Source organism: Clinocottus analis, unplaced genomic scaffold (genome assembly GCF_023055335.1).
Source record: "Clinocottus analis isolate CAN_PGR_092001 unplaced genomic scaffold, fCliAna1.0.p SCAF_1, whole genome shotgun sequence".
Taxonomy (NCBI): Eukaryota; Metazoa; Chordata; class Actinopteri; order Perciformes; family Cottidae; genus Clinocottus; species Clinocottus analis.
This window is the reverse complement of record NW_027175820.1, coordinates 23,346,485-23,369,283: the sequence shown is the minus strand read 5'-3', so window position 1 is coordinate 23,369,283 and position 22,799 is coordinate 23,346,485. Positions and strand designations below refer to the sequence as shown.

At 43.6% G+C, this 22,799-nt stretch overlaps 1 protein-coding gene across 1 annotated transcript in view; it reads right to left on the bottom strand.

The window, feature by feature from the left end:
• Window positions 1-22,799, bottom strand: part of LOC137782498 (protein kinase C-binding protein NELL1-like) — a 220,837-nt gene that overhangs the window by 161,508 nt on the left and 36,530 nt on the right. The window contains exon 4 of the mRNA XM_068571803.1: window positions 14,012-14,182. Within this exon, the coding sequence (XP_068427904.1) occupies window positions 14,012-14,182 (171 nt within the window). The remainder of the gene's footprint in view (window positions 1-14,011; window positions 14,183-22,799) is intronic.

The window sequence follows — 22,799 nt, the reverse complement described above, 5'->3', positions numbered from 1 at the left end:
TCATTGTCACCGCGCGTGCGGCCCACACCCCGTCTTCGTGGTCGGGTGATGAAATAATGAACGCTCGCTGCTCTGCTGAACAGCGCTGGCACTGCCCTTCACAGGAAATTAAAACGCTACACCTGAATCGCTCAGTGGGGGCGAACATCACCACTTCTTCACACATGGCTTGACTAGGATTCAAAGCTGCCCGTGCATACCGCGACATCCAACAACAGATGTGTTAAAAGAGTCGACTTATTTCACAGTTTGGGAGTCAGGGCTGTCCACAGGGTTCATGCACGTTGTGACCAGTGGGTTTACGTGACTTTCACAGGACTTTAAACCAAATTTCCATGAACGAACTGGGTGTAATAAACATGAAAAAGTGATAAAAATGTAGTATTTAAACTAACAATGAGGATTCAAAGCATACAGTAAACCTTTAAATGACACAAATGAATGAGAGACAATAGTTTGATTAAAAGAATAAACATTTATACAGATGCCTGTATGTATGCCTGCTTTCTTTTCAAAAGCATATTAATAATGTCAAACTCAGCGTGAATGAATGTCATGAACACATGAATATAACACATTTACATGACTTTTACTACACTTTTGGGGAAAAAAGGACTTTTCCAGGCCTGGAAATATCCATATTCTGTGTCTATTATGTGCACGAGCACATAATAGCACAAGTCACTTTAAAACATTAAGATATATCATGGATTGGCAACAGAAGACACGTATAGACGAAGCTTAGCGCCGCTGCGACGTTATTCTAATGTTCCACTGGAGGGTAACAGCCGTATTCTTGTCTTCATGATAGTTTTGACCAGGCTGATGAGCTGCTTAGCAGGTATAAAAAAATAAAACAAAGTACCTTCCAGCTCACTGGCTTCTTTAATGAGGAAAGCAGAATGTAATTTTCTGGCTGCCGGAGACAAAAGCAGTGCGAGTCTAATCATTAGGAGATCTTTAAGGTGGAGGAGCGCTCCCGATGGCTCCCCTCCTTCATTAGCCGAGTGTGTGATGAAACAGTGTTCCTAACCTTTCGTAGCGCCGCACACTCGAGCGTGAAACGGCACGGACGTGAGGCGGCTCGGCCGCCATCGGCTCGCCGAGACGTCGTTTAGAAATGCGTAATGTTGATCTTTATAAACGCGGGAGGAGTGACGAGTGTAATGTCTTTCAGACGAGCGCGAGGCCTCATCGAGTCGCCCGGTCCGCCGCCTGGCATCGACGTGCACATTGACGGCGATGTAAAAACGGTAAAATTAGCTGAATGGAAAGAAAATGTACAGAATGTGCAGCGTGGATGGGGGGAAAAAAAGGCTCACAATCCCAGATGAAGAAGCCGGTCAAAGACGGGGATTATGGAAATTGAATTAACATGTCAGGCAGTGCTAAAGGGCAAGCTTCCTATGACCCGTGGGCGGATTATGAGAGGATGAACCCCCGAGCACAGACACGCAAACAGCCCCATCACCTCCGATACTGAGGAGCAGCACACGCTGCAGGAGTATAGTTGATTTGTGCGTCTTTGTAATCGTTACTCGTCTAGTTTTGTGTCCATTCATGATCATTTTACGTGTCTTTGTTCAGATTCAACTTTATTGTCATCAGTACTGTGACAACAAAATGTAGTTTGCATCCGTCGAGAGTGCAAAAGAAGCAGTTTTGTGTCTCTTTGTGATCATTTTTGGGTCTCTGTTCTTGTTTTGTGTCTCTTTGTGGTTGTTTAAGGCCTTTTTGTACGGTAATGTTTTGTCCTTTTGCATCTCTTTGTCGTTTTGTGTGTTTTTCTAGTCATTTAGAGTCCCTTTATAATTGCTTTGTGTCTCTTTGTCGTCTTTTTGTGTAGCTTTGCAGTTGCTTCGCATGTCTTTGTGGTGGTTTTGGCCACTTTCATGGTTGTGGTGAGTCTCTTGGCATCTCTTTATGTTTTTAAGTCTCTCGTTGTAGTAAATTTGAGTCTTTTACTGGTTGATGCGTCTCTCTGACTGACATGGCAGATACGGCTGACACTTTCCATCCATGATCTGACCTCCTCACATCATCTGGAAAATAATCTTCACACAGATTGTATTCAGAAAAACTTTGCTTCCCCGTGCGCGCCCATTTCACAACATTTTATCTCATCCTGTGTAACAACGGCCATCAACACTGACGGTCGCCCGTTTTGAAGACTTAATCGGGACATTATTCAACACAACCGCCACGAGACAGGCTGAGGATGAGAGAGGCAACGGGGACAGCTGAAATATTTAAAGAGGTTTTTAATGCACGTGTTTACGCCATAACTGAAACACAGAAGGCTGCAATGTGATTTGTAAAAAAAAAAAAACACACAAAAAACACATGTGCAGAGTGGCAATGACTTCAAAAGAAAATACATTAAAAAAATGTATTAGCTGCTGGCAGTTTAATCCTAATGAAACCAACAACGCCTCCGCTTTCAGCCACAAAAGCACCTCGTTAAGGCAACAACGGCATTATGAACGTTGATATCCCCGGATGAGTTATGGGCCAAACGAGATGAATAATGTAGATCAGACGTTGCGAGCGAGGCATCTGGTTAATGCAGGCCACGTAAACGCCTCTTCATTACCACGTCCTCATGCTGCTCAAGCAGCTGCTCCTCCAGCGATGGCTGAACCAAGAGTCCACCGGCCTCCATCAGTCACTGTGCAACAGGCGCTTTCAAACAAGCGATCTGATTGGCTGAGGACACTCATGGCGTGTAGTCACAGCGAAGAGGATATTAGATATTAGATCTTCCATTCAGTTTCTTCACAAGTTCTCACGTGGAATATCCTTCACTTCTAAGAACAAGAACAGTCTGACGAGTTTCACATGAAAGTTTTCTTCTTTTGGCCATTTTGAGAGTTTGATGGAACAAATGTGATGCTCCAGATCCTCAACGAGCTCAAAGGAAGGCCAGTTTTATAGTTTCTCTTTGTGTGACATCACTGCACAAGGGTCTTCAAGGGTTTTCTACTCATCCGTTAGTCTTCTGAGGCGATCATCAAACACAATGTACCGCTAGAAAATTGATAGCTGCTGGAAATGAGCCTCTATACACCTATATGTAGATATTTCATTAAAAACCAGACGTTTCCACCTAGAATAGTCATTTACCACATAAACAATGTGTAGAGTGTATTTCTGATTCATCTTATGTTATCTTTATTGAAACAAAACTGTGCTTTACTTTGAATAAGGACATTTCTATGTGACCCCAAACCTTTGAACGGTAGTGTAAATATATATTGTAAATGAGGCACAATTCTTATTCAGCTCATCCACATGTAAAGCTCATCAACGGGTGGACAACAAAGCGGGTTGTTGTGACGCCCACGTTCTCTCACCAACCAAAACATCCTCCAGCAGACAGAATTACATATTATAACCATAAAATAATGTTAATTTAACATAACCCCAAAGAAGGAGCCAAACACCTTCTGCGTCTCTGAAGCTTTGAATTATTATCAAACTAGTCAATAAAACATTCAGTAAATCACAGTTTACAGACTGCATTATTAGCAACCTTTAGCTTCCCTTCAGTTTCAGCTATAAATTGGGATAAAGTGTTGGTGCTTTTTCTAATTTCCCTCCTCGTCTTCCTCTTCGTCCCAGACTCTTACCCACCATGAACTACACAACCTGCTAGTGACACAAGACAGCCGGTGCTATGTTAACAATGCCCCCTGTATTCCTTCTGTGATCCAGTAATTAGGTATACTGCGTTTTTTGTGCCCCTGAATGCATCATCGGCGCTAGATATTTCCGTCACAGGGAATGTGGCTGTGCTGCTAACCCCGAGAAAAGCACGACCATATGGATGAGCTAAAGGTCCAGATAGCATTTTTATCCAGAGCCGTCTTCTTGACAACTCAGGAATTCAATCCCCGAAGAAGGACTTGAATGTCGTTAAAAGCAAGAAACTGGTATCCTTTTTTTTTTTCTACAGATTTACATTCTCCCCGGAGGATGAACCCTGTCCATGTCGTGTGTTTTATGGACTCTCCTGTCAGCCTTATCCACTCCATACAGGCTCTAATTAGCAGATTATATAGCCTTGCAGAGCACATTTAGAAAGCCTGAGGAGGTTTTATTTAATGACCCTTTGACCTTTTCTCTCACACCTCCAGGACAAAAAAAAACACATATATTTAAGGCTCTGCTGCGGCTCAGAGTGAAGCTATTTTTGTACTGTGGGTCTTGGTGGAAAAGGTCTTTCTTGTATGCCGTCCACTGAGGGAGAGAGAGAGGCCTGACAGGCGGAGAACACAACGGGTGAAGAGGGAGGTGGAGCAGCTCTTGAGAGAGGAGGGAGGGGGGGGGGGGGCATTTCATTGCTACACCCCCAGAGGAAGGCGCCAACGATTGGAAACCAGTTACTTTCAACTCAACCCTGCGTTGAAGGTTGACTTTCATAAACAACATCTGAAGATCACGCGTGCCGCAGCGCCGACACTGGGAGCAGCAAAAGGAGCTGGAAGCGGGGAACCGAACGGCGCCGAGGGCATCAAAAGCCCCCCCCCCCACACCTCCCTCCCCCCACACCTAAAAAAAAAAAAAAAAAAAAAGGAAACGCCTGCCAGTCTGCACACGGCGTGACCTTCCGCATGTACAGGGGACAAGCGCCTGGTTGGAAGTGACAGGCGGAGCCAATGTCATTACTGCGATTAGCTATTCAGGTCCAAAACAAAGAGCTGACTCGGAGTGTGTGTGACCAGGGAGTGTGTGTGACGAGGGAGATGTGTGTGTCCTGGGTGTCTGCCACTAATTCAATTAGGAAAATTTGGCGATCGCAATTACACAGTACAGTTACGCGAGCTGCCGACCTTGCGTCGCATCGACGGTGGCACTGTACTGAAGGTGATATCACGCAAATGTGTGTGTGTGTGTGTGTGGGGGTGGGAAATGGCCGACAGTAAGGAGTTCTGACGAAATGTGAAAATGATAGGTGGAGGTAGAGGACTGAAAACAGTCAGCCACTCTGTATGAGGCAACACGTCCCTCTTCATCTTCATCTGAATGCAATAACATTTTGTATTCCATACGTCTCATTATTTCTAAGTGTCTTCATTGAAATGCTCCCAAAAAAACCGCTGAGGCAGCAAGGAATACAATTCTATTTTTCATCCGGTTTTCTCTACAGAGCAAGACGGCAGAACGGCAGCTTTTGCTGTGGATGTCGGGTTTTATTTGTACAGGAGTGGAAATAACAAAGCTGAGGGATTCTAACCCCGGACTTCAGGCCCGGTCGCAGCAGCGTTCATAACAGCAAAACTGGAATCAGAGCGGTGGATCGGTGCAGAAATGTTTGTCGAGTTCAAACCAAAGTTTGGCACTCAGATATATGTTGTTGACTCAGATAAAAGTGTGTTGAAGATATGGACCGACAGGAAGCAGTTACACGACCCCGAGAAGACCGCAGACCTTTCTTTTATTTCTCACGAAAATGAGAATTAAAACTGTGCTATCTCCTTATTTACAGTTTAGGTTTTTTAATCTGCTTTGGCAAAATAAAACATATTAAAAAATTTAAAAAACAGAACTTATTCTTACTGGCAACTGAGATATTTTTTTGTATATCAGATTTTCCAGGTGAAATTTTTAACATGAGCGCAAATTAATGTAACAATGGATCCCAAAACAAAGCAAGCTCATTTCCACCACAAAAAAGAAGTCATAATGATAAGATAAAAAGTCATAATTATGAGATAAAAAGTCCTAATTATGAGATATCACAATGTCGACTTTAATATCTCGTAATTTTGACTTTTTATATCATAATTATGACTTTTAATCTCATAATTTTGGCTTTTTATAATAATAATAATAATAACAACTTTATTTATACAGCACTTTCACAGATTTGCAAAGCATAAACACGACCCAAATGGCAGAAAACAAAAGAGCAAACTATAAAAGCATTGAACACAACCAAACCAAACAAATAGCCAAAAAGAACAATAGAAAACATACAAATATATTAGTATATAGATATATTATCTCATAATTATGACTTTTTATCTCATAATTATGACTTTTTATCTCATAATTGACTTTTTATCTCATAATTATAAATATCATAATATTTTTTTTTATTTTTTTGTGGCGGAAATGGGCTTCCATACATCACAGCTGGCTCTGCAACTGTGTAAAATTGTCAACTTCAATCCTCCAAAAGACAAACAGCTCTCGGCATGAGGAGCTCAACCGAGGCTCAAGTCTTTGTGGCTCACCGGCCAGGAGAGATTTTTGAAGTTAGCCACTAAAAGCAAGAATTAAAACACCTCATTTACTAATTAGTTTATGTAGTTGGCTGACTTTCTTGAGCTTTTAAGCTTAATGTACCTTCCTAACCGGACTTAATTAATACCGCTGTCACCTCACGGCGCGATGGATCAATTAAATTTGAGGCCCATTATGTGTGGAGTGTTCATACATAAAACATCTCCTTCGACTGGCGACCTTTTCAAGGTGTTTCTCCGCCCGCCCGCCTGGTGCTTACGGACGGAGTAAGGAAATCAAATGACTGCTGATTTAATAACGTTAAGGAACAATAACAGGGGGCCCCGGCTTTTGCCAGACGTATGATGAAATAAATTTGTGGACAGACATTTACTTATTGCGAGCGTGATCTGGATCATTAATTAGGGAGAATAGAGACGTTGTGCCTGTGAATAATCTGAGTCGAGCTGATGAGGCGGACCGCATTAATCAATGGGAAGAAGAGACATAATTACTGACGGGGAGTATTATGAGATAATTATTAGATAACGCAGCGTCCGGGAGACCGGGCGAGTCGCTTGTCAAATTAGGAGACTGCGATTCGATGTGCCAAAGCTGAAACACCGGGGTCAGGCGGCCCCTTCGCCGGCCCCTCTGCGAGCAAGCTGGACTCATTAGTGTAACATTCACTTTCAGGTCACTACTGAGGCGCTACGAGGTGGTGATCAGAGCAGAAAACAGGAGAGAAGGCGTTACTGCACTCAGCATATCTTCATGCAACGCTGCGTATGATCTCCTACCAATAGTTACTCCTCGTTTGTTTCCTGCTTTCTCCAATAAAAGCCAGCAAAATGTGTCAATTTCCCCCCTGTTACGAGCATTGCAATGAATGCTGGATGGCACCAGTCTGCTGCAGTGGCACATTGAGTGTGTATTGTGTGCAATTGCTGCTATAACCCTGTAATTTTCCCACTGCTCGACTAATAAAGGATTATCTTAACTTATGTCTTACTTATGTCCTCCAACAGCGCTCTAGGGTTGACATTTTGAATTTAAAAGTATTTTAATGAGTGACCTATGAAGGGTTAAGTCATCATTGGTTCAACTCCCCTACATTGGGTCGACGGGGTCAAGAATCGATGTCTCATGTCCGTCAATATAGGTTTAACCCTTGTATGGTGTTCGGGTCTGTGGGACCCGTTTTCATTTTTCATCAAAACAAAAATAATATGATCCATTAAATTTTCAAAATCAGACTCATTGGCCTTGGCTCATTTTCTGTGACGAACATATATCAGACAAAATTTGCATTGACTGCATTGACTAAAAGTGTGGAAATTATAAGTCCTGTGTACCTGAATTAAATTATTACCCCTATTTGCTGTTCATATTGCTTCTAATTGGGACGAAGAAAACAACTGTGGAGTATTTTAACATAAAATTGTTTGATTGTGTTGAATTAAAAACCCCAAAACACAGCGGGTCCAACAGACCCACAACACCTGCTGAGTGAGGAAAAAATGAACACCATACACGGGTTAAGTTTAGTGTCCTATCACAAGTCCTCTTCATGAACAACAGTGTGTGTGTGTGTGTGTGTGTGTGTGTGTGTGTGTGTGTGTGGCCTTCGAGTCGGTGTTCTGCTCATTCTCAGCTTGCAAAATAAATGACTATTCTTAGATTTGAGTGATTTTACACAAATGAAACAGTTAGAAATATCGTATTTAATTTCCGCCAATAGCTCCTCTGAATCCTTCAAACTGGACCTTCAGGTGAACGTTTCTTGATTTGAATTTCGGTTTTACGCCTAACTTATAATTCGAGTGTTAACATTCTCATAACACCCAATGCAGGTATGTCATAAAAACTGAACTCCGCCTCATGGAAAGGAGTTTCTCCAGAGCAACCTCTGGGACCGCACGCACGCACGCACACACGCACACACACGCACACACACACACACACAAAGTGCAAAAGCATGTTCGTGATGGAAAGCAGGCACCGGAGGGTTTTACTGAGTCGCTAAGAGGACGGACTGGAGGCTTGTGTTGCGTGACTTATTGGACAGGATACGAAGATGTTTTGATCTCCAAAATCTCTGCAACGAAGAGGTGAGATGATCAGAACGGTCACAGTCCCGTCTACAACGATAAGATGTTTAACTTCAGCCGCAGTACATCTCCGACCCTTAACACGCAAGTACTGTACAAAAAAACGCTATAGAGATACAAAGAAGTTACAAAGTCAAGTCTTTGTGCACAGTGTACAAAAGGCTCCCTTAATATCAATGTATATATTTCCTATTATTCTGATAAAAAAATATATATATAGACAAATTCCCATCACCAGTCATCGTCAATTCTTATTTTAACACAATTCAATGACAACTGACCAAAGAAACCACATAACAGCTTTTTACCTTCAATCGACGTCTTTAAGGTGATTGTTTGGTTTTTGAATGACTGGTATGTTGATTGATTGTACACGGGCATTCTTGCCGCTTTCCTCTTTACAGAAGTAACCGCGTCTATTGACCGACCGCTGAAGGCAACACGGCCTCTCTGCGCTCCCCCAGCATGTTGCCCCCGCGTCTTTCTTCACCTCTGATGTTTCCCTTTCCGATCGATCGCAGACAAAAGGACGGATCAGAAGGACCGACATGGGGGAATTTCGTTGAACTCTCAAGTTTCTGATCCACCTTGAGATTAAGGCCAAAATCCCCACCCGAAGGTAAAGAGTCCTCCATCCTGGCGCGCTGGCTCTCGTGGCGCCGTCAAACTAAAATGGCAGATAAATTCAAAACGCTTGCCCTGCAGAAAGCCGGGGGATTTGCTTCTTGTAACAAACAAACTGTAAAAGATCCAGACGGATGTAGCAGGGATATCCAAACGGATCACGTCAGTCAAATAGAGGATGATGTTGGCAAACCTCGTGTTTTGCTCACAAAAAAACAAATCTGAAATGCTCCATTTGAGGAATTATCCAATTGTAAAGAAAACACTGGGATTATTCCAATTAGTGTTGGATTTGGATTTAAAGTTAGAGTTCATTCATGTACTATTATTTCATCTATTTTTGTCTCTTGTCCATATAAAATGAATACAAAATACACATGAAAATCATTCCAAAAGTCAATAGAGAAGGAAATCATCAGATTTAATAGACGGATTGTCGTCTGTAAATAACAATGACGTTCATGATGTTGCGCAACAGGGGTCAAAGAAATTTCGACAGTTTGCGTCAGAATTGATATGAGCCAGATTCCCCAAAAATGCCTCTTCGAGCAGTCAATAAGACACCTTCTTGGAAAGATTAGGACCTAAAGAATCAGAATATGCAACAAAAATCACAATAAAACAAAGCCTTGGCCTGTTAGGAAGGAGTTTCAGTCAAAAAAAACTGATTTGGTTTAAAAATGGAAAAATTATGTATTTTATGCCAAAAGATTGTCTGAATGGGGCATGCTGGGACTTAAAAACGGCCACAAGAGGATTTTGTTGCATGTTTTCCAAAAGGGTAAATACGTCCCATCTAGTTTGCAAGTCTTTCTTCTAAACTTTTACATTTCCTTTAAAAAAAAAGAAAAAAGAAGAATCTTCTAGTTTGCGTTTCAATATTTGATGCTCTGCATCTGTCTTTTGTTTTGAAGCATGAGGGAAAGTATACTTTTAATTGCTTTTCTCTCCATTTTGTCGTCCCTTTTGTCTCCTCTTGTTACATCACTGTGTATGTCACAGCTCCAGAGTGAAACGGGCATCAATAAAGCGAGAGCTGTCGAGGACAAAGAAACACGGTAAAAAAAAAAGTCGACACGAAGACGTGAGGATGCGCTGCGGCCTTTCACATCAGGATATTTATTGAGCCTTGAAATCAATGAAGTGCTGTTTAGTGCAAAAAGCAAATCGCTGTAAATGTAAACGATAATGGAGCAGCCAATTTCCTTTGAGAAATCATTCCCAACACTTAAGAGGAGTGAGACGAACAGGTCAGATAAAGATTTCTTTTTTAAGCTTCGTCGTTGCCATCAAAGCCAAACTCACCTGGTTGCTTTCAAAGTAGCTGGAGAACATCCAACGGGGGAAAAAATGTACAAATGACATTCTAAATGTGTTAAAGATGACTTCATCAGCATTCATTTTCTTCAGGAACCTTGAAGAACAAGGTCTTTGTGAAGAAACACCGCTACTTCCTGCTTTCTTACTGCGCAGTCGCTTTGCTGCTTGCTCTCACCTCTGTTAGCATTTTTCTGCTAACACCTTCTGATATTCTTGTTTTTCTACAGCGAGAATCTTTGAGCAGCAGCTCCTGGACACTTGAAAATCACTCGGACTCCATTTCTCTGTAGATTTAGCCGGCTATTGCCCTAATTACGCTGGTTTAAAGATGCATTACTATGGCTGCTTGGCGGCTAAGCTAAAGCTAAGGAGCAGCAAGATTCCCTTTTCATGGACGACTACAAACTGCTGCAGAAGATTGCTGTTTTGGAAACAAAAATCTAGCAACGAGAAGAGAGCGTGGAGGTAAAGGGCCGTGTCAGAAGGATAGCACTTTATCGTGGACTCAAAATCCAAGCTAAGCTAAGACACAGCTAACTAGAAGCACCAGGCCCTCCAAGCAACAGGAGGGCTGTGTCGCCGTTAAGGAAACATCAGATGGTCGACCCCCCTGGAGCTGGCGAGGGCCTTTTCTTTGTTGCTAATCTAAATCCAGCCCTCACAGACTATTTTCCGGACATATTCTGTTTCCTTTGGTGTTCATCGGCGATACGCGTGAGCACAATGATCACTTTAATTCATGCACTGGTGCAATATTCACTTGAAGTATATTTAAGTACTTTATACAAATTCTTTATTCCATCTGTACTTTTTTTTTTATTCCATGTATATTTTATATATTTTTATTCCATCTGTATATTTTATTCAATCTGTAAATTTAATATTCTTTTTATTTTTTTTACTGGTAATTTTTTTCTTAAATCTTTAATCTGTTTATTACCGTTCTATTGTTTATTTATAATACTTGTTTCTCTTCTCTTATTACTTGTTACTTGTGAGCAGTGCTGCTGTAATCCTGTAATCTCCCCACCGAGGGACTAATAAAGGATTATCTTATCTGTGAGGGTGAAGGATTTGAGCCGACGACGCAGGTCTTTATCATTTTAGTGGAAAGCCAAACGCTACGTGGACAGGTCCAAACTGAATAAACACAGCGGATAAACTGTTAAGCTGATGCTTTTTTTGTGTTGTTTTTTTCGGTAATCAAGAGTCCGGATGTGCTGCTGCAGGTCCCTTTTGTTTTTGTGGATGCTATCATGACTGTTGTCATTTTGATTCTTCCTCAGAGGAACTCTTCCTTCCCATGCATGAAAATAAACCCCGCTTTGCACACGGGTCCTATTCGAGCTGCCGAGGTTGAGACGACAGCGCATCGAAACATTTTAGTGTCAACAGCACCGCAGACAGCGAGTGCACATTCTTGCTGCTGTAAATCTCCCATGTTGCCGTCATGGCAGCTGTCGTTATGGAAAAAGTCCTAATTGTGGAAACGTTGGCGGTATTTTGAAATCACATCCCGATCTAAGAAATTGCAGCCGATAGAAATAGAGGCGTCAGACCCAGTATTGTAGATTAGAGATGCGCGACTTCAAGGTTTAATAATGATTATAGTCCTCTTGTATTTCTGATTTGTCTTTCATCTTCCTCCTCCTCCTCCTCCTCCTCCTCCTCAAAATACAAGGCCCTGACTCACTGCTGTGGCTATAATTGAAATTAGTTTTGCCCAAACAAACACAACAGTTTCATACGACAGCTGGAGAGTCTCACCATGGGTCCTGACATATCACCTAAGGAGGGGGGGGGGGGGGGGGGAGGGGGGTCACATCAGCCTAAAGTGATGTGTCGTTTCCTCAGGTGACAGGTATCATGAGCTGTGATTGCTACTTTGAAGGCCATGTGGAACCTGATTTGCCAGCAGGTGGTGTCAGCTGCTGCTGCAGGTCACGGTGCGATGCATCCGGGTGTGGGAGGAAGCATTAGAGAGCGGAGCGCGAGGACGCAGACGAGCCGCTTGACCTTTTCTGCATCTCTGGCGGGAGGTGCTTGGTAACCACGGTGACATTTGCATCCACCTGTCCTTTGAGCTTTTGTTCTGCGTGAAGGTCTTTCTCCTTCTTCTGCATGTTGGAGAGATCGTGTCCGAAAGCTTCCCGCCACGAGGGACTCTTTTCTCTGTGTCGTACATGACGACGCCCACAGGCCACAGCTGTGCTCTGGGTAGTTTATTCTGGAGTAAAACTTTGAATGTGTATTGTTTCTATTTGTCAGAGAGTAGATTCTGCCACACAATGACCATTTGTGTATCCATCACTCACCCTGCACTACCCTGCGAAAACTTTGTTTTTCTTGCACGCCTCACAAAAGGTATTAAAAAAACGAAGATAAGTCTCGATGATTGGATATAAATGGGGGCCGTGAACAACCGCAAAGACGTAGCAAAACATCTGTTTGCAAACTCTGGCTCCACTCAATGCAGTATCATCCAAATCTAATTGATCCAGTCGTACGCTGGGTGCATCTCAATATCAATATCTGTCTCAATATCAATTCTCCATCCGCCGTAATGGAGTCGTGCGAGGATAACAACATTTTCTTCTGAGGCGAGTAATTGACGTACAAATGGTCTGTTTTTTTAGGGTGAAGAGCGCCACAAAAAGAGAGGATTTAAAATGAGCTCCCCTTCAAAACAGCTTCGTATCAACCTCCAGTTTTGGTACCATGATGATGATGATGATGAACGCCACTAATGACGCTTTTACAGGGAACCGGGATGATTAGTGTGCATTGTCCCTGCAGAATAAACAAATACAAATAAACAGTAATGCATGTTACTTTAAAATGCAGCTTTCTAATACTTTTGCATTGCAAACTTAGGGGGCGTCGGGTATTTTTTTTTCTTAGAAAGGCAATAACGTTTCTGTTATTCTCCTGCTCTCTTCCACAGATATAATATCCCGTTTTGCCGTCTACTATCCGCCCGATTTCAAGTGAAAGCGGCCCACTCCGTCCAACTGCGTCTTAATTAGCCGTCTCTTAATCAAAAAGCACTGGAAGAGAGCAAAAAAACTTTTGATTCCAATTTGAATCCAATTACATTTTGATCTTTTCCTCCACCGATGACGCTCCGACGCTCTCTTTCATCTTCACTGCACAGCCGCGATAATTAATCGACAAACCAGCAGCCCGATGGGAATAATGGGGCGTCTGAGAAGAATCAATACTACAACGCCCCCCCCCCTCCCGTCCCCCACTCATGTGGATCATACAGCTTTTCATAAAAGGTAACGGAGCTCCGCCTCCAACTCAGATGTACGCCGCCGGTTCAACGTGTGCGTCTGTCTGGCGGCGGCAAAAAGAACAAGCGATGCTTTCCCGGCTCTCGAGAAGGAGTGATGGAGGGAGGGAGGCAGAGGATGGGGAAGGATTGTCACAGCTGAAGTGCATGTTTATAGATCAGCTCTGACTGAGCGCTCTTCTCGAAAAAAAAGGCCCTTCACCGCCCAATCGATGGGGCGATTATGTCATCGTTACCTTCCACTTGATTATGGAACAGTGTGAGCTGAGCACACGTCCTCCGAGGCTATATAAGGAAACGGCCTCGCTCGTAAACCGCCCGCGTTAATCCGTCCTTGGGTGTTGGGTGGACGCGTCACTTCAGAGAAGGAGCACGGCGGGAATAGTTTGCCACTCGTGACATGCATGTGTTGTGTGCGTTGTGTGTGTTTTACCTGTTGCAGTCGACGTGCAGCAGGAGGTGGGTGGCGCTGATGGTGAGGGCGATCTTGTGCCACTGGCCGTCGGCCAGGCGGTAGGGGAAGGACTCGGAGCGCGGCTTGCCTTTGAAGCGGTAGTGGTAGCGGATCTCCTCCCTCACCCCGCTGCTCTCCAGCTCAAAGTAGCTGCAGAGGAAAAGAAGAAGAAAGAGGGAAGAAAAGGAGGTTTAGAGCGAGACGAGGTCTCTGGTCGTGGGTGGAAGAATATCTAAACTCGTCATTGTGTGCGCATGGTCTCGTCCAAAGCGGGGAAGTGAACTATATCTGAAGGAAGAGGATGTTTTAGATCTAGTCACTGGCTCACGTGGACAAACAGGCCCGTCCATGGCGTCTATATGATGTATATATGTAGTTATGTATGCTCAAACAATACAATAGAATGAACCTTTTCAATCATTAAAAAATGATTTAAAAAAAGGTTTTCAAATACTGTGAGCTGAATATCTTCAATCTTCAAAAACAAGCTGATTATGCCATCTGATAATGTAAGACAGTATATTTTTGTATTCTCATTCATTTTACAGACTAAATTCTATGTATATATTTTTTTTTTATTGTTAATTCCCGACATAAAACATTAAAGACTTAACTCGTGGTTGTATGGGCGACATGTTGTTATGCTCTTAGTAAATGTTGTATTCCAACAGGAGCAGACGTCGGCGTCGGGCTCATGTCAACCCGTGGCGCTTTGAAATCCAAATATCTTTTTGGATCATTTGGATCAGAAACACAACAGAACCCAGAGAGATGAGACGGAGACATTTTGACTTGAAGGTAACTCAAGGAAAGCACACAAAGTGGAAATATTTCGTTTTGAGGAAGACAATTTGTAAAGAAAACGCGACACTGCCAGTTAGACGTCGACACGTCTTGTGCAGAAGACATGTCTGGAAGCTCGGGTCCTCGTCCACCCGCACTTTGTAGTTTGACTTCATTGAAGAAATTGTACTTTCCTGATTCTTGTTGTTCTCACGGTTGAATGCACTAATTGTAAGTCGCTTGGATTAAAAGTTTCAGCTGAATGAAATGTAATGTAGTGTAATTTCTATAAAAGTCACCATCGAGGGCAAATTGTCACCAGGATTAGACAAAAACATCTGGAGAATGTTGCTGTTGTGACTGTAAAAACTGATAACAAAAAAGGAGCACAAAGTCAAAACACACAACCTCACACATGCAGGAAAAGAAAGAATGAAAATGAAATATCATTTAATCCTGCAGACAACATCATCCTATCTGTGGTCCATGAGCAAACTCAGTTCTACAGACGACTACACTGAGTCGCTGACACGACAAAACTCACTCCGTTAGCTCACTGCTCAGCTAGCGCGCGATGATAACAAGAGTTCACGCGAGTTGATGTTTTATCAGACGGCTCCGCGAGAAAAGATGTCTGACAGCTGATCAGAAAAATAAAGATATTTCTGCCTCTTCAGTGCTGGAAGTGAGCCGTCCTCACCAGCACTTCTCCGTGTGACTATCTGGAGGACGGCGGCTTCTTCTTCTGCCGCGTCAGCACTTCTTTAAAAGCTGCTGGTACGACTTCATTTTGTTTTTTTAACCCTCTCATGTCAGGATCTCTGGGTGCTTTCTCTGCCGTTGTGGCCGTGTGAACATAAAACTATGTGGAGAACGTCTGGACGAGCACGCGGCAAGTTTTTTAACTGATATTCAAAAGCTTTTCTGGATCTTTTCCGTCAGTGTGACCTCACAGGGGAAATACATCACGGAGTTAGACGCTTAGATTATGTGTAAATAAATGATTTTTAAACTCACAGAAAGTTTTGTCTTATGGCTTTTTGAGCGTTATCTACAGTAATATTTTTACTTTATTTCATAATAATAAATTCATCAAATTTTTAATGAACACCTTTAGTTGTGTTTTTTAGATTTAAATTCAGCATCTTTCTACGTCGGTTATGTGTCTTGCTGTCATGTTTCATACGGCATGTTTTGTTCTTGTAATGTGTCTTTTGTCTGTTGTGCAATGTGAACCTTGTCTGTTGTCGTCTGTACGAGTCTGTCGTCGTCTGTACGAGTCTGTCGTCGTCTGTACGAGTCTGTCGTCGTCTGTACGAGTCTGTCGTCGTCTGTACGAGTCTGTCGTCGTCTGTACGAGTCTGTCGTCGTCTGTACGAGTCTGTCGTCGTCTGTACGAGTCTGTCGTCGTCTGTACGAGTCTGTCGTCGTCTGTACGAGTCTGTCGTCGTCTGTACGAGTCTGTCGTCGTCTGTACGAGTCTGTCGTCGTCTGTACGAGTCTGTCGTCGTCTGTCGTCGTCTGTACGAGTCTGTCGTCGTCTGTACGAGTCTGTCGTCGTCTGTACGAGTCTGTTGTCGTCTGTACGAGTCTGTTGTCTGTACGAGTCTGTTGTCGTCTATGGTGACAAATGAGTTTCCCCACTGGGTATTAATAAAGCTTTCTATCTATCTAATAGTCATAAATGATGTGGATTTGCATCGTCAAAACCCTTCAGATCTTCTCTTTACTGCAGTCATACACTTAAAGCTCTGGTTTCTCTCTCTCTCCGTCACTCGGTGGTGCGATGCCTCGCCTCGTTATCTCATGAGCTCTCGTGCTCCGGCCTCGTCGCCACGCTAAATGAAGAGCCGTCGGGCCCGGAGGCTCCGGCAGCCCGAGAGCCGCCGGCAGCCGGTCGTGACATTTCAGCTTCTCCCCCCGCGGCTGACAACGACCCCGACACTGGAACCCCCCTCACACACACACACACACACACACACACACACACACACACACACACACACAGATGTGACACAGCACATACATAATTCGGGCCGAGCCAGAACCTCGGCTGTTCCAATAGATTTAGACACGCGCAGGCTTGCACACGTACACTCGGGGATCAAGCCCATCCAATACCAAAGCTCAGCAGCGCTCATGCATATTTATGCGGAGAGAGAGAGAGAAAGAGAGCGAGAGAGAGAGTGGACCCACTCCAGAGAATATCAATGGAGGCTGAGAGAAGGAAGATTCTCCCAACTTTCTGTTTGGAAAGTGAAACCGAGTCGAACGCACACAAACTAAAAACAGCCAACGCGCTCGAGAAAGATACATCCAGATATGAAGTTTGCAGCAACAGGACGGCGTTGGGTCGATGGGCTTTGGCCTCGCGAGCCCGACGGCATGACGCGATGATGGATCTCTTCTGGAGTTTGAGACGCGGGAGGAGGAGGAGGTTTCCATCCGTCTTGATGACGCCGCGTTCGGCGAAGCAATCGCTGAGATCTGTGGACGCGACGCCGGCGGGGAAACACGCAGACGGACGATTAGACGAACAACAGATTATCTAATCCTCTTAATTAAAAGCAAAGAGGTGCTTCTAACCCATCACTGCACAAGAGACACTGTGCCCACTTGACTACGGCAAGCACAGTAGCTCAAAGTTAAAAAAAAAACGGTTGATTTTCTCTCTCGAAATATCTGATATTGCACGTATAATGTCATTTTTCATATTTCAAAACAACATTTTCCGTTTTTTTCTTCCTTCATTAGGCCTTTGGAAACATTTTAAACACCAGAAAAAAAGAAACTTTACTTGTAGGAAGTACAGAAAGTCTGTATCAGACGTTGAGCCTCGTCTCCTGCATGAAGAGAATGAATGCGTGTAAAGTTTTTGCCGCAACCGAGAAGAAGAAAAAAGACAAAAGAAATTAGGGCGAGAGGGTTTCAGAGAACAGAGTTCAAACCTTTCCACGGAGCTAATGGCGGCCCATCAGCCCCCCACGCAGAAGCCGGCGTTATTACTGAAACAATTACCACGCGGCAGATTAACAAGCGACACAGGGAAATGTTCTCCTACAACCTTAAATTGTGTTTGTCGAGCGTCGGCTGCTCACTGACTCTAACACGCATATGAGAGAGAGACTCCGCATAGAAATGGCCGACCGTCTCCGTCCGGCATGTCTTCCCTCTGAAATGAAATGAATTCATCAGTCTGTGTCTGCTCAGCGCCGACAGCTCGTCTGAACCGGGCTGCAGGAGACGGAGACGCTCGCACTTGTCGGCTGGAGAGGAGTCGTTGAACGCGAGGGCTCTCCGGCTCCGCCTCCTCCCCCTGATGGGAGCGTCCTCGTGGGGCTTTGGAGAGGCCCGGACTCATCGGACGAGCCGGAAAAAAAAAAAACACCGTTATCCTGATTTGACTCATGAAATAATCATCAAAGGGCATTAACTCCACTTCACAGCGAGCGTTTTACTTTATGAAGCGTTTAGTGGGCGCTATTGTAACCCCTCCTCTCCCATGACAGCATATTTAATGAAGGGGAATAATCTATTGGCAGGCAGTCCACTTGTAACTAATTGTGCGGCCTGACAGACAATAAATATGATGTATGGGTTTCTCTCTGGAAAACAACAACAATGAGCCTCATCGTCGTTTTCAAGGGTTTCTTTTCTTTTCTCCGCTCGTCCTTTGACAAAACTGTTTTATTCCAAAGTTCACTAACGGCCATCGTGTGAATCCAACAGACCTCCAACGTGAGCGACCACGGCTTCACAAGAAGAAGAAGAAGAAGAAGAAGAACGCAGAGTTAGCATATCAAAGAAAATGTTGTTGAGCGGAGGGAGAGAGAGGGAGGGAGAGAGAGACAGAGAGAAAGAGGGAGAGAGAAGGAGAGAGACAGAGGGAGAGGGGGAGGGAGGGAGAGAGGAAAAGAGAAAGAAAGAGAGATGAAGAAAGAGAGATAAAGAGAGAGGGAAACAGAGAGGGGAGAGAAAGAGGGCGAGAGAGAGAGAAAAAGGGAGTGTGAGAGAGAGAAAGAGAGCGCAAGGAAAGAGAAAGAGTGAGAGAGCGCGGAAGACAGAGAGAAAGAGGGACAGAAAAAAAGAAAGAGAGAGAGAGAGAGAGAGAGAGAGAGAGAGAGAGAGAGAGAGAGAGAGAAAGAGAAAGAGAGAGAGAGAGAGACTCCATGATGAGAACGTGTGATGGGAACTAGAGCAACTAGACGGTCAACACGTGATGATTCCACCAGATGAAGGCGAGTGAGCAGCAGCAGCAGCAGCAGCAGCAGACAATGCTGCTGCTGCTGCTGCTGCTGCTGAGAGCGGAGAGGACTCGGCCGCTCGTGTCTCACAATGTTGGACAAGAACTGCTGCAGTTTGTGAGCCGCGCTGGGAGAATCCTTTCAGAAGCAGAAAGCTTTGTTGGCCAATTAGGATGCTTTCGCTCTCTGAACGTAGACTTCAGAGGCGAGAACTCGTGAACTGGGACGCGGCTTTACTCCCTCCTCATTTCTAGAAAACCAAACCGCAATTGTCAAAGAACAGAAAATGCAAGGAAGCACTTTATGATGCAATTTTTTCTTCTTCATCTACATATTAAACATCTGCCATATCTCTGTCTCGGCTCCACGGGGGTGGAATGAATGTACGGTAATGTAATATATATATATACACATTTCATCCACATATATTGTGATTTTGCAGGTGTAAAACGGTATTTTTCTGCATCACGACAGTATCAAAATCTGAACAGACACACCTTAATATTACTTTTTATTATCCGAAAAGTGAAGCCTCCATCCCAGTGTCAACTACGAAGCTCCGGGTGACACGACGCCGCGATGAGACGCAAAATACTGTCAATGTTTACGACTGCAGGTGCAGACGTCGTGTCATGTGACTCGCTGGCGTTTCATCCAAAGTAACGGGGGAACTATTTCTGGAAAGCGAATGCTCATCGATTCTAGGATACGCTCTTCACTTTCTGGCAAAGAGTTATATGAGGAGATTGATAACACGGTCGTATTCCGTTATACGGTTGCAGCTAGAAGCCGGTTAGCTTAGCTTAGCCTAGCCCAAGGCCTGGAAAAGGTGGATAGCAGCTAGCCTGGCTAGTAACGCATTAACTAGCGCCATTAAAGCTCAATAATTAACACGCTAATCAACGTCTTCAACTGAGTATTTTCAGTCTATCCCTTTTTAGCTGAACCTTAAAGACTTAAGAAAATTTTAAAAAAGCAGGATACCAAGACAAAGTTTGTTTTTGAGCTGGAGAAAAGTTCATCTAAAAAAGAAGGCTTTCAATGTGAAGGGTAACTGCTTTGTTTTTCCCCATTGTTGACTAATGGGGACAACAATTTACAAAATTGGTCCAGTATTGACTATAAAAGCTGCAGACGACATGCAATGTAATCACTCGGGTCAATGCATGTCCACCAAAGTGCTTGTCTTCCCGCCCTGACAGGCTCAGATTGTTACGACCAGTGTCTGGTAAACATTCAGGGAAAGAAATCCACGATTGAATAAAACTTTCGCTTGATCCGATCCTTTAGTCAAGAAAAAGTATGCAAGGATTTTCCGGGAACACATCGCTAATGTGTGTAGCAGTATTCTGTCGTTATTGGCTTATTTTGCAATTTCCAGTGTAAATAAAAAGACAAAGATAAACACAATCCCATCTGAAGTACACCTAGAGACTACATAGTAGAGTACATGACAGTTTAGATTTTGAGATTTCTTCTATTTGAGGCATCAAACTGTAAAACAGCGCGTGGTATTAAGGATCCCGATGTTACAAAAGATACTTTTGTGGTTTCAGATGCGTGTGGTGTTTTCTTTTTTTTTTCTGCCAGAGAGAAAAAAGCTTTTTGTGCTTCATCCTTTGTGGAGGAGAAGGACAGTCAAGGTGGTGGAGGCCTCTGGGGTGTGAGGACTGTTGGACAGCTGAGGGAGGTCTGGTGGTCTCTGGAGGATCCTGCCATCCAAACTCACAACACACACACACACACACACACACACACACACACACACACACACACACACACACACTGGAGCTTTCTGGGAGGAGGTGAATGTTTGATTGCCTTTTTGAACCTTTCTGGTGCTCCTAAGTCATTTTCTCCCCGGTGGCTTTCATGTTTTTTTGAAGAAAACCTTAAAAGCTCGACTAATTACAATTTGTAATGTCATAAACAAATAATTATTTGTAATTTAAAGGCTCTATAGCAGGAGTCACTAATAGGTACCGATAGTATTCAGACCCCTGGACCTACAAACCAAGAGATAATTACATAACGACCAATTGCATGCGTTGTGAATCCTCCATCATGAAGCTGCTCAGCCAATCAGATACGAGTATTCTGAATGGGGGGAAGACGGGCGAGAGAACGAGCATTTGGAAAAACTTAAACTTTATTTAATTGATTTGAGAGTCAGTTGTTGACGACATACAGACATTAATACAACTTAACTTGTTAGTTCAAATCCAAAAGGGAGATATTGTTGGTCAGCATTTGCAGCCTCCTTACAGCCTCCCTACAGCCTCCCTACAGCCTCCTCACAGCCTCCTCACAGCCTCCCTACAGCCTCCCTACAGCCTCCCTACAGCCTCCCTACAGCCTCCTCATAGCCTCCTCATAGCCTCCTCACAGCCTCCTCACAGCCTCCTCACAGCCTCCCTACAGCCTCCCTACAGCCTCCCTACAGCCTCCTTCTCATCATCCAGGCAGTGGAGAAGCTGCAGCAGCTCAGCCCTCACTCCTGCTCCACGCGGGAGACCAGGAGTTCAGCATCGAGCCAGCGGGTTTTCCCGCCTCACAGCGATCAAGTTTACACATAAAATAAAACCGACAGAGAGAGCAGAGACTCACCGAACACTTTCTTTTTTTTTTCCCTTCTCCATTTTAAGCATTTTCAGATCATCTGCCAAGGAACGATAAACAAATCAAATTGCCTTTAAAAAATGATTAGCATTACTTTCGTAGCAGTAATTCTGAGCCGTGTGCCATCCCACCTGTTTTCCAAGAGGACTATAAAAAGAGCCTGTTGGTTTCAGACGCTGTGTGAGTCTTTATTGGATGCTTTTAAACCAGGACGGCAAACAACCACAAAAAAGGAGCGCCGTCTGTCATGAGAGGCGTTTATTTGCAGACATTCAGGAACGCTAAAGGGTTTCGCCTCGCTAATCGATTTACTGGTCTAACTTATAACTAATAAACTTGTTTACGGAAACACTACAAACTCACTAAAAAGAAAAAAAACATGACGTACTTTTCCATAGATTTCCATAGAAGTCGATACAACGTACAGAACTGAAGCAGCAAACGGTAGCAGCACCCAGCGCAGCGGTCCAGGCAGCAAACTAGCGAGAATTCAAACCTGCGGCATCTTTGTGGTTTCACTGGTTGTGTCCGTGGATGAATAAAGACAACTGGATGCAGAGGTTGCAGGTGGAGGACCCGTTGATTCTGATGGAAGTTGCTCAGTGGCGCAAAAAAGTTGGACTCCCAAGAATAAAATGATCCAGATCTTTTCCACATGAGCGTTTCCTTTAGCTCGCCTCCTAGCCTCGGATAGCTCACAGGAACAAAGGAAGGAAATGAACTATCGTTTAGGATATTAAGGATTTCATCCATTCCTGCATCTCACTACAGCATTGTATTTCTTAAACTGCACTGCAATTTTTATTTTATTTTTTGGGGGGGCTTTTGAATGTTTTTATGGTTTTTAAAATTGTATTTTTCTGCTTTTAATGCTTTTACATGAAGCACTTTGAATCGTCTTGCTATATACAAATCAACTTGCCTTGTCTTGATGATGTAAATGTTTCTCAAATTCACTGTTTTTGTCTTGTTCTGTTTTCTGTCTGTAACTATGTGTTTTTTCTTCTTCCAAAAAGACATTTTTAATGTCAATGTGACTCACCTGGTTAAATAAATGTTTAAATAAATTTAAAAAAAATGATGAGTGGATCCTTTCTATTTGACACTTTTGTACAATGCAA